This window comes from Camarhynchus parvulus, chromosome Z (assembly GCF_901933205.1).
Source record: "Camarhynchus parvulus chromosome Z, STF_HiC, whole genome shotgun sequence".
Lineage (NCBI taxonomy): Eukaryota > Metazoa > Chordata > Aves > Passeriformes > Thraupidae > Camarhynchus > Camarhynchus parvulus.
Window position 1 is genome coordinate 42,065,220 of NC_044601.1, and position 13,309 is coordinate 42,078,528.

Here is a 13,309-nt window from a genome sequence, read left to right on the forward strand (position 1 = left end):
TCACTCTGCTAAATTTAAATGCCATGTAATTTCAAGTAATTTCAAATATGAAAATCCTGTATTATTCACTAAACCATCAGAGTATCTTGAAGAACCCGGTCAGAGTGTATTGTACTCCTACATTAACTGGCACAGTCAGCAAGCTTTTCCTGAGGGTGAGTGGAACTCACTAAAAGAGTAAGGATTACTTTGGCAAAAACATTATTTCTGATTTGATGTTAGTCACAAGTAAGAATCTAGTAAGAAAAACCTCATTGTGATTAAGACTGGTTGCAGACAGGACCACTACCACTTAAAACAGTAAATAAAGCTAGTGTAAATACTAGCAAAGGCTGGAAAAATCTCACCAATAACTTTGAAAAGGAGGGATGGGAAAACCCTGAACATGATTTTTCACAGAAAGTAGGAAGCACTGATCGCATCGATACCTTAGATCAATATGAAAAACTGAAAGATTGTAAGAACTTGAAGAAAGGAGAGAAAAGGTTCACAGGTTGCTGGGTATTTACTTCTGAGCACTAGTGCATAACTTAGAAGACAAATTAACACAGCACATTACAACAAGTAAAAGAAACAGCTAAACAGTATAACTTACATGAAGCAAAATTCCTATTATACTGCATTTTCAATATGTGGAATATGTAAAATGACCCTGTCAGGCTGTACTGGACCCCAATCTTTCTCTCTAACAAACTGCAAAGTAACTAAAATGTATTTGATTTACATTGCTATGATTCCAATAAAGTACCTTAGAGAAAGCTCTGAGGATTCATAGCATAGAGATTCAGTTCACATTTAAATGATCTGTAAAATTAGTTTTATGGAACTATAGCATTGTTATTTTTGAAAATTACCATTTTTGGCTGCTTACTAATTGCTGCAACAAAATAATTCTCTATTTGAAACTAGATCATAAAGATACCAAAAAATTACAAGGGGTAAAAACCAATCTTTCAGTCACAGCATTCCCTAAATAGCTGCATTCCAAATGCACAACTTTTTTGTGCATACTGAATGAAGAATTTAACTCTAAAAGTTAAGGTTCAAATTGTCAAAGATATCTACTTATTCTGGCTACCTAAGCTGAAGCACAAGCAACACATTCTTACTGATGCTAAAGTCCATGATCATTCCAGTGTCTCCAGAAATAGCTACTTACCGGGTCCAGAAACCAAGCTTAGAGGTGATCCTCTAGTTAGGCAATTTTTTTAAAATGTGGATAGGAGGCCACAGAAAGGGAGATGTTCTTAAAGCTGTATGGACTGCTAACATTAAGTATTTACAGCATATTGGTATCATAATTTCCATTATTGTATATCTGTACATATGTATGTATATGCATATATATATATATATATGTGTATATATATATATATAGTATGTATTAAAGCAATTCCAGTAATTTCATCTGTCTTTGCATTGTGTAAATTTAAATAATAGCACCTGTATTTATAAATCTGTTCCAAGAGGCATCTCAGCAAATCAAAGCAGAAACAAAAGAATATCTGCTGGAACCTACTGCACAGCCTATCAGCAAAAAACATAGTTGTCAGTACAAAACCACTTCAAGTCCAAACTACAAGTTTACAAGCCAAAGATTAGGAGATATCTGCTCTACTGAAAAGCTTTAATTCATAATACTTATTAACAGCTGCTTTCTCAATTCCAATCTCTTGTGTAATTTTTCACAGTTCTTAAGAAAAAAATTCATATTTTGCATTCTAATGTAATCTGCTCGTGGTCAAGGTACTTAGGACAATAAAACTTGATCAGTAACTAAAATCCCATTGGAATTTTTAGGAACTGATACTGCCATCTACATATATGCTTACTGAGTTACTAATTAAACACCATAGTCTTCCAAGGTACACATGTGTACAGAAGTGGAAAAAACCAAAGCTTTCTCCCTCATCATCAGGCATGTCATGCGTATTAATAAAACAAGTCACTCAGATACAACAGAATTACTTGGTGGTACCTCCTTACTTTGGAAATTAAAATGTAACATCATTGACCATACTTCCAGATACCAGATGATCAAATAAATATTCAATCATTATGTTGCTAGAATATACTCCTGTCTTATCCTGCTCTAAAGAGAAAAAAAGTATCAGATGTGGAAAACCTATCTTATGGTTATTTTGTATCTCTCAGGTAGCATAAATCTAATCTAAGTCAATATATAATTCCAGCACAAGTTCCTCTGGGCAAAACACAAGTGAAATTTGAGGAACAAGGTTACTTGAATGTGTTCAGTTAAGATTGTCCAGAAGTTCTTCACCGAACCAAAACCTCTTCATAAGTTCAGTATATAAGTTAAGTATAGAAGATGCAAAACACACTCAATCACAGATCCAAATTCATGACACATCAATGCCCAAATCAGAATTACAAATTTGTATCTTCGAGCTACAGTTCCTGCAGATCACTGAAACAAATATCCCATAAACACTTCATACACTAGAAAACAACTGCATTTAAATTCCTTCAAGAATCAATTTTTTAAATGTAATTATTTTTTACATTTATATATATATATATATTACATACACATCTCAGCCAAGACAATTAGCAAAATCCCTTTGGCATTAAAACTAAGTCACTTCTAATACTAATGGTTTACAATGCAGCTTCAAATTTTGACAAAGGTGATGATAATTCTATGGGCTAGGCTTTTTTTTAAGTTGAAAAAGTAAAGTTATTACTAGAACAACTTACTAGGCAATACTCTTCACCAATACATCAATGAATTAATCCTTTATAAATGCAAGTCATAGGTTTTTTTGTTTTTTTTCTTTGGACCATAATTATGCAGAAGCTCAGCTCCAAAAGATCACCCCAGAGAAGGGATATCTGTCTCCTTGGTAAACATCACATCCAGTTTGACTACCAATGCCATTGCTACACTTGAGAAAGCAACTGAGAGGCTGCACTAATGCAGCAGGAAATCAATTTTCATTTTGGCACACTTGGTAAGAAGAAATTATACATTACTTTCTATACAAGACTGTAATTCTATCTAGTCCTTTATGAAGTGAAATGCCATATTGTAAAGCTAAGAAAGCGGCACAATTAGAGCTGCAAGGTTCATCTAGAAGAACTGTGATTCTTCAACGATCACAACATGTACCACTGTCCAGCAAATGAGGATAAATGTTAGAAGAACTTGTTCGTATTCCGCTCTTGATCAAAATACTGGCTTATCTTAGATCCTGTAGGCGTCCACTAAAAGTCCACTAACTGCTACTCATGAAATATGTCAAGGGACTAGAGCTGCCAGTGGTAATAATCAAAGCTGTCAGTTCTTGCCATTTCTGGAGATCAGCTGCTGGTCCAAAGGTTGACAAGAATACTGGAAATTCAGGAAAAGCATTTATTTGATGTTTTAACACATCACTTTCCTAAATACCTACTAAAGATTATACCACATTTTTATAAAAGGTCTTTTAGGGTCTTCAGAACACCACACGCTTCTCAAGTGTCAGAATTTTTTGTAATTACGTCAATCATACCTTGAAAATTGAATTTAAACAAAACAGAAGTAATACGGGTACCAGAGAAAATTACAGAAAATACATTTTTCTAGCACACTTAAGACTGTTGAAAGGGTAGATAGTGCTGGAGTCTTCTGTGCTAAATGATGATATTTGAAAAACACATAAATTATGTGCTTGATTAACGAATACTCACACAAAAGCCAAGTATTTTTATGAATTAAAACTTCATTCAACAAAACATGGGAGGGAAAGAAATACTAGAAATTGTAATACTAATGTGGCAGATATAAACATGCCTCTATCAACTAGTTAGCAAATTTTTATCTACCTATGCAAAACCAGGAAAAAAACGTTTCTTTCTGAAGTAAATGAGTCTTCAAGCAAAATCTCCCATTTTAAGCTCTGAAACAAAAGAATAGTAACTGCATCTACAAGTGTTAATTTTCCCCTATTTAACCAGGCTTAGCCTATTTATGATGTTACTAAACAAGCCTTAAATGGTTTGATTAGTAATATCAAAACAAGCACATCTCACAGGATGCTGACAGTGAATGTAAAAACCAAGGCTCCTTCTCCTAGCAGACACCACTTTCCATTTACAGAAGTTGTCTCTTTCTGTTTCCTTATCTTACAAACGAATGAAAGCAAAATTACTATGAAATTCTGAATCATACTTAAAATGCAAAAAAACATATACAAAGAGGCCCATACTGAATTTAGTCTATCCACTATAATTATATCATTTAGGGGAATGGGAAATTTTAGTCAACTTAAATCTAAAAACAGTTTCTAATGTTGCGTGACCAAATACTGCTGGAAAGAAATCTCTGGGACCAATCAATGTGCATGCAAAGTTAGTATGCCTGCTCCTTCCGCTGAATTTGCTTTTTTTATTGCTTAAGTTAGCAGAAATACAACTGTATTAAATACAACAGAATATGATTACCACAAATTAACATACTGCATTGAGTATAAGATCAAGGTTCATTTCATAAAAATTGTTAGCATGTTGAGTGTGACACAGAGCCCACGCTGTACTGGTGCACTTATTTTCTTGAACTGGCAACTTGAGCTGTAATTTCTAGGATTGATTCTCCAGTCCCTAGCATTTCTCAGTGTTCAATCTTTTAAGCATTTATTCCACAAGAAGTCAGACATACATAAGGGGAAAGGCTTCAGCGAGAGTGAAAAAAATAACACCAAGAGACAACAAATAACCAATTAACCTAATTTTTTTTCATAAAAGAATACACAACATATATAAGAGTATATAATGACAAAAAGAAAGCACAAAACTCAAATGTCCAAGTGATCCTGTAAAAAATACTCATTTCTGCCAAAGAACTCAGTATTAAATGTGAATTCACAAAGTTCCTGCTAAGATTTAAGCATGCTGTTCAACACATATTCTACTTGCAAAATTTCAATTCTGAAATGGCTGACAGTGTCAAAGAATGCTGCCTACATGTTAACATCCACTGATCACCTCTATTCACAGAAACTTAATAGAACCCTAGTATCTGAAAGACTTCAAATATATTAATTTGAATATATATTATCTGTACCAGAAATGGCTACAGACCATCAGAACACTTTCCAACTTGTGAAAAGTGATACAAGTTACAGATTACATAAAAAGCCTCAATTTCTTAACTTTTCACAACAACACTAGCCCATATCTTCTTCCTTTATTTTGTTTGCAGTTATTATTTTACTGGACCCAGATAAATTAAAATTCAAACTAATGTACAATACATAAATCCCCCTTGTGACACAATCAGAAATTACTGTATCAAGAGACTACATTATCATAGCCTCAGCCTGCATCATTTTTGCCCAAAACCACAGAGAACAAGAACTAAGTATGAATGCTGAATTACATTTCTACTAACTACTATCCGGAATATGGATGAAGCACCTTCATAAAGACAAATGTAATCATAAGCACATTGATAGCAATTACTTCCCTAGTATCTGACACAATCTTGAAAAAATCAGAAAATCATCTAGCCCTCATGCCATCATGTGTCAGGCAACTTAATGGGGCTACAGTTTGCCAGTCTCCTTCATCAGTTCTTCAATCTCTGCCTTAGATGCAAACATCCTGCTCACACAAATGCTACCACTTCTCTTTTGGTGCTGTTAAAAAAGTCAGCCAATAATTAGATTACAGTGAGAGACAGATGCATGAAAATAATAATAATTCCAGTTCCAGCTAGGAAATACCAAAATTTGCCGTGTCCAATAAAACTCTTAATTACTTCCTTCAATCAGTAAGCCGACATGCTTAACGGCTACTGATTCTAAGACAGCTCTTACTTTCCTAACAAAATACACCCTGATCTATTGAAAGGACAATCATCAAGCAAAGAGGAAAGACTTTAAGGTATATGATTTCTTGTCAGGATGTTGCCACTTTCACAAAACATTAATACATCAGGAAGCTGGCAAACTACTGGATGAGATGGAGAATGTCTTGGTATTAGAAAAATCCTTGATTCAAAACTGTCATCATATTATCATCTAGCAAGATTATATCATACACAGTCTCTGTAAATAGGAAATCTACAGTATGTTTCAACCATAATGTTGAAAAAGCATCAGCAGCCAAAAGGAATTAAATCTCTAATTAAAAAGAGCACTTTTACTGCAACGTACCACATATTAAATCTTTAATTACTTTACTAGATGAAACAATATTAATATAATCCTGTAAATTACCATAACATTTTCTGAAATATGCTCTGTCAAGCCCTCAAGGTATTCAAACATACTCATATATGATACAGATCATGGGTCTAAGCTGTCTCTAATTTTCAGAAAGATGCTTAACAGCTAATTGAAGTATCATGCCTGGCAAAGCTGCAGCTCAGATAAAAAATGAAAGAGAAAGTATAGCTTTCTAAAACTAGTGAGGCAGAAGACACAAATCAATTACTTCAGGGTTGAAACAAGGAGGGAGATGCATTGATGAGAGGTCAATTGAACCTACAGCAGTCAGCTCAACAATGCCTAACTTGCCAACTGAAAGTATAATATTGCTTAGTTACAACAAGAAGAATCAATTAACATGCATGTTGTCTCTCAAGTCAAGAAAATTTATTTGCAGCTGTAAGAAACAGCTACTCTCAATAAAATGCATTTGAGAGGGAAAAAATCAGGTAAAAGTTGCAGATAAACACTGAAGTATGCAGTGATGTTGGAATCAGACCCATAGTCACAGACATGGCATCAGCTCCAGATTATCAAACTATCCAAGGGAGTGTGAGAACTAAACTCCAGTTCTGCTAACTGAGGAGATTCTGGAAAACAGTACCTGAAACTTTTGTGGTTTACAGAACTAAAATGGTACAGTGGTATGAAAAAGGAATGTGTCTGTTTTCCATTTTGATCTATACATTTGATGCACATTTCTAGAACCTCCACCAAGCCACACCTGATAAAATAAAATAGCTTTATTCATCAACTATGGGTGGCCGTATACATGATTGCTAGGTAAAGCAGATTTATTTTTTATATTTACTTCAGAGAAGGAAACCCCTGTGTTGGGAACATTTCTTACATTTTGTAGTCTGTCTGCACACGGCAGTGACTCTCTAAATGCCTATATATATAGTCTCATAAAACCATAAAATTATCATCAGAAAAATGTATTAAATAGTCCACTCACCTTCATCACTAGTTGCCTGCTGTTTAACCAAAGTCATTGGAGATCTAGCTGGGGGTTTATGTAGTGGATGACGCCAACTCTTAGATATTTTCTTTGTTTCAACTTCTTCTGACTGAAAGGAAAAGACACAACTAATTTAGTATGTAATTGTGTATAATTAATTGTGAAAAACATAAACATTCTTCGGTAAACAAGCACAGATATCAAGTCTGTAAATACTACCACAGTATACTTGAAGGACTTTTAGTGCACCAATACAACACTTGCCTCTAATTAAGAATATATATTTCAATTCAAGAAGTGCAATCCTTGTCATACACAATTCATTTCAGGTATAATTTACCACAGCCCTTCCCAAATTAGAAAGCATAAATCCTGTTTTGCTCATGTGATGTTTGACTAGAAGCCCAGCATCCTCCTGATTTTCTGCAAAAAATTCTGCATACCTGTAGTACAATACTAACTGTGCCACTAACTGTGGCTGGAAAAATGACGCCAAAACCCACTGACTTAGCTTGTGTAAGATTCCAAAATTCCTCAAGAATAAAAAATTAAAAAAAAAAATCTAGAGTTGAGATAAGAAATCAAGAGTCCTGATAAATTATTAATATGTTTATCTAGTATATGAAGAAATTATTTCCTCCCTCAAACACTCTCATGTACATTAACTTTAAAGTTATTCAAGCTTCAAGAATTAAGGCCAACACTTCAAAGTCTTGAAGTGCCACTGGAGGAATCCCAAAGAAAATGAGTTCCTAATGGTGTCTGGAGGTTCAGGACCAGAGGAAGGGCAGGGACATTGGCAGACGGGTGGGAAGGACTGAGTTTCAAACAATTCTCATGGATCACAGCATTCTGTGCCTCAGGACACTGAATCTAACTTAGCAGGTTATACACATGCCCCTTGAAGTAAATTATAAAACAACATTATATTTACCATGATAAACAAAGGGCAGAAGATGTGGTCAAAGCACAAGACAGATTTACGATCTAGAACAGTTAGTAATTAAGTAGAAAGGGAACTGTCAGGCTTTTTAAATTGCATTTCTACACTTCTTCACTTAAAAGAGAAAGAAAGAACATGCAGTAATACTACAGAAAATATGAAACATAATATATAAATATAATGTGGTTGAAAGGCACAGGAAGAGATACAATCTCTAATACATGCTAATTAAACACTAAGATGTTTGTACTGCTCCTTATTACAGTGGAAAGGCTGGATCCAAGAGTATCAAAACTTACAACACTGAAAAAAATGGCTACAGTTCACATATGTGGAACAGTCAGCATGATTTTTAGTTTGGCTTCTAAAACATATTCCCCATGAAGTCTCACGACTTGGCAGTGGATTTCCTGCTTTCTCTCTGCCAATTTGAGATTCAGCTCACCAGTCAGAAAACTACTGACAACCACCACAGCCTAATTTTTCATTTTGCATCCTGAAGTCAAAGATGACCATGCATCATAGCCTAATAGTAAGAGGGAAAAAAAGGTCATATGTTTGTAGGTGACCCAAAGAGAAAATATTATTAAAACCTACTGTTTAAAAATTGAAAATATATTCCTTTTAATAGCGGGATTACTTCCTTCAAGTGTTTCCTTTACATATTTCAGTTCATTTCCAAAATCCAAGAATAGTAAGCAGGTGAAGCTCACAGCCCTGCTCATATTGGCAGGCAGTGAATATGATAATAGCTTTGACAATAGCTGCTGACACTTCAGATTCACAAATATAAAGTTAAATTAATAGACTTCTAAAATAACAGGGAAAAATATGTCAATAAGCAAACTCCAAAAACAGTCTGCTTTTGGATCAGAATTGCTACTCTTGCCTAAACACTCCAAAACACGTTCAAATTATCATCTGATTAAAATCATGCATATTCTTAAATGCTTTAATATGGATATCAGGTCTCATTAGAACAACGCTCACTCGTATTTCATTAAATCAAGAATGTATTACTATTATGATGTAATTTGTTTCACATACACAAGATGTTTCCATTCTGTCTTCTTCACCCTTTTTTACAATGGGCACTTCTCCACATTCCAAACTACTTCCAGAACTTTCTACGTTGCTGATACCATCCTCTGTCGAGACACTTTCCTCTCTATCTGGATTTTCTGCTTCAGAAGTTTGTCCCTCTGCTTTATGGTATGGTATGGATGAAGCATATTGATTCTGAGATTTCAAACTGTCTTCTTTTCTACATCTATCAGAAGCAGTCTTGCAAGCCACAGAATCTTCAAGCATAAAGGAAGAATGACTGGAATCTATCCTGTCCTCATCTTCCATTTTTGTTCTCTCTAGTACAGGAACAGGGGTCAAAACTGAGTCAGAAGGGATTCTTCCTATAAATTAAGAATATGATTTGTTAATAAATGCCACTTTACATTACCATATTGAATTTCACAGCAATCTAAATTATTCAAATTCAAAGCATGGTTCCTCATTTAGAAATCATACAGAAAACCATTCAGTGGAAAAGCATACACAAAAGTGAAGCATTGGTTTTATGAAAGAATAAGTTAAATGTAAATGGTTTGAGTTTAGAGTATGAAATATAGTTTTGATCATTTAATCAGTATTTTGCATTTGAATTGTAGCAGGTCTTCATTTAGTCAAAATAATCAACATTCATGTAGCTTCCTTAGTCTTTACTCAGGTTGCCTACATGCACTTTGAGTCAATGAAAAAAATATAAAAGGGTGGTATATTGAACCTTCTACCCTACATTTTATACCTATTATGCCTGTTTAAAAATTAAAATAACCAAAGATTAATAGTATATAATTACAAAGATATAATTCAAATAGATACCAAGAATGGTTTTCAAACAACAGCATCAGTCTAAAAATGAAAAGCAATTAGCATAATTCTATTTTTAAAAAAATTAGCATAACTATATATTCAAGTAATACTGAAGAGTGAAACTGAGTGGACTTTATAAAAAATTCTTCCTCTGCTGATGCTTGCATTGGAAAGACAGAACAATGAGCTAGAGAGGTCACTCAAAAAACATTCGTGAAGAACTCTGGCATACACTGCCACTGAATTCTGATTCAGTAGCACATCCATGATACTAAAGAAAACGGTTTCTGTCAAATCCCTTGCTATTCTTTCTTCATAAAGGTTATTTGAACTTGTTTTTTCTGAAAAATTTCCTTGTCAAGTCAAATGAATATAAAACTTGGTAACACAAAGACAATAGTACTATGCAATCTCTGGGCACAAACAGTACTGCTTCAACTGAGAACAATGGACATAATAGTTAAGACAATGCAGAGCAAACTACCTTCTGTAACACGAGTACTGCTTCTATCACATCTAAAAACGTCCATTTTCCTACAAAGGTCCGGGCACCACACTTTAAGAGGACAAAGGAGAGAGGGCAGCTCTCCACTCTTCTCTACTTTTCCTTCCCTTGCCCATAAACACAGAATGGGTGCTAACTAAATACTATTTACTCTGTAGTCATGAACATTCAAAACCTGTATTAAAAGTTGTGGGAAGATGTAAAGCAATACCACATTAAAAAAAAAACAACAACCAAACAAAAAAGACAACAACAACTAGAACAGACCTGGAAATGCTTTGACAGAGCACCAGAAAATTTGTGTAGAGGAATTTCTAAATTCCATATTGCAATATCTTGGTATCTTTATGTAAATCAATCATGGTGATTATCACCTCCAAGGAAGCACTAACATAACTATTAATATTCTTAATAACAATAATTAAAACAGTGTCTATGTGCAATTTGAAAGTGAATTTTCAGTAGCAATATGAAACAAAATAGGAACTTCTAAAACTGAAATGAAAAGTCCAGTTTGCTTCATGAACAGGAATGAGGAACTATGAGGAACTAGAATTACAACAGAATGTGAAATAGAATAAATTAGGTTCAGAATAAACCTAATTTATAGGTTTAAATATTAGAATATTAGTATATTAGAATAAAAATGGTTGTGGAGGGAAAAAAAAATCTTTGCCTTGACAAGACCTTTATAGCTGTCAGACAGCTCCAGAGGAAATTAAAAGGAATCTGGAAGCTCAAAATACAACCTTTTTGTGCACAGGTATGGAACACTTCTAATTTGTAGGTTCATCATGTAAATACATGTAGCATACTCACAAGGATATATATTCCATCCTGTTTGAACAGTGTTAAGACATTCTGTATAACTTCCCTATCAAAAACATTTTGCTGTAACATATGTGAGCCCACTGAAGAAATATAATTTACAAAACTTCATTCTTTTTGCTCCTTTAAAAAAAAATTAAAAGAGTTCTGGTGGTACACTCTCAATTAAGAATATTAAGTTTGGCATTTTCTCTTTCTTACCAAATATCAATCTGCTTTGCACAAATAACAATCTGTGTAAACATTTTAGTATGCTATTCTAGGACAACACTTTAGCTTAACATCCACTGATTTGTCACATTAGAGTATAAACAGCCTACAACTTACATGTGAAATATAAACAGTGCTTATCTCACCTGAAACCTCGACATGATCCAATAAATGCTGATCCAGATGCTTTCTACTACTGTTTTCTTCTTCCCCAGAAGGCAATCTTGTGTTTACCGCTCTCATTTTTTTTTCTGGTTCTTCATTGACCTTGAAGCCATCAGTAGCTGCTTCAGTCACTATGATTTTTTCATCAGCTACCATAGCAGATACTCTCTTGTCCTCTGGAGTTTTAAGCTTTTTAGATCGAGATCTGGTGTGCTGGAAGCTGCTATAGGAGATATTGCTGTCAGAGTAGAAAGTCTGTCTTGGGTAAGATAAAACATCTACCAATATATGTCCCTTTCACCTGCTTAAAGTGGTAAAAAACTGACAATTTTTCACCTTTTTGTGTTGAGATAGTGCTACAATTTATTAAGTGACAGATTAACAATTGATTTGAATTAACCTTCTGATCTTTTATCACCATTCCATGGCAAAGTTGTTAAAATCTAAAAGTAAAACCGTCTTTAAGTAACTATTACTTAACAAGCACACAAACTAGCTTTTTAATAAATCATTTTTTTGAGACCAAAAAAGAACTATCCTTACAAGAATAATAAAGACAAAACTCTTTCAGTAGCAGTAAAATCAGGCGATATTTCGAAACCCTAGTGCTAATAAAAGACTAGTCTGAATATCCTCATAAAAGCTTATCTGTTTGGAAGTTTTAAATGAGTTTTAACAGAACCAACAAGCATCTGAAAAAGGTAAAAAATTATGATCACCGAATATTCCAAAAGGCTACAATATCAAGCAATACATATAATTATTCTGTGTTAAAAAAAAAAAAGTTGAAATTAAAGATTGAGTAAGTTTTTGTACCCTCAGATGTATAAGGGAAAGCTTAAGGCAGGAGAAATGGCAAACCAATTAGAAATAGGCTCATAATCTATATCAGAATAAATGTAACAGGAAATAGTCCAGTTTCAAATTCAACTATGTGACACAAGAGTGTGGAGAGATAGAATGTAAGAAAATAAAGATAGTGCAGAAGGTAGTCTCACATCTGAGGAGTTGCAGCTGTACTAATCACCAAAGATTAGGAACAGCCCTGTCCTTAATAGGCCACAGTTGTATCCAATAAGAAGACGAGTGCTGGAAAAGAGCGGGTTAGCTGCTGGAGGAGAGAGGTGGAGTCTGTTGGTTGTGCTGTAAAGAGCTGCCCATGAGAAATCACTGAGAAGATATGGAACTTTCGCAATAAGATGGCAACACAAGAGGAGTATTAATGTCATCATACAGCAGGTTTCAAAGCTCATAACACATTAGAGGTAAAAGCACTACTATTGCAGGTGAATTTTACAAAGTTTTAAGTGAGTTTTACAAAGGTCTTGCATCTTAGATTCTACACATCTCCAGAAAAACATTTTCCTGCCCCTTACATTTTGTTCTGTGTCTACAAATGTGTCTCTTTCAACACATTCTCTATAAAATACAAATTTCCAGAAAATTTGCTGAAGTATGACAGAACCATCAGTCCACATTGTAAATAACTGAAAGTATTATTACTACTTGCATGCAGTCATTAAATGTTATATAGCAGCAATGGATTTCAGCTGTAAATGTCAGAGATAAGCTCTTCCTGTCACTATATTCAAGAAGATTTTTATTCTCACTTTGCTGGA

At 34.1% G+C, this 13,309-nt stretch overlaps 1 protein-coding gene across 6 annotated transcripts in view; it reads right to left on the reverse strand.

Annotated features, from left to right (window-relative positions):
• The window catches only part of KDM4C (lysine demethylase 4C), a 251,390-nt gene that overhangs the window by 108,157 nt on the left and 129,924 nt on the right, over positions 1-13,309 (reverse strand). For 3 of the 6 annotated variants that reach the window (XR_004061512.1, XM_030969346.1, XM_030969347.1), the window contains exons 10-12: positions 11,672-11,913; positions 9,161-9,522; positions 7,168-7,279 (exon numbers count right to left, since the gene is read on the reverse strand). Coding sequence is in view for 3 of the 6 variants with exons in the window: in XM_030969346.1 (XP_030825206.1) it covers positions 7,168-7,279; positions 9,161-9,522; positions 11,672-11,913 (716 nt within the window). In the remaining 3 variants the exon portion in view is untranslated. Of the gene's footprint in view, positions 1-7,167; positions 7,280-9,160; positions 9,523-11,671; positions 11,914-13,309 lie in introns of those variants that run through there. The other 3 variants (XM_030969349.1, XR_004061514.1, XR_004061513.1) reach the window with 3 other exon arrangements.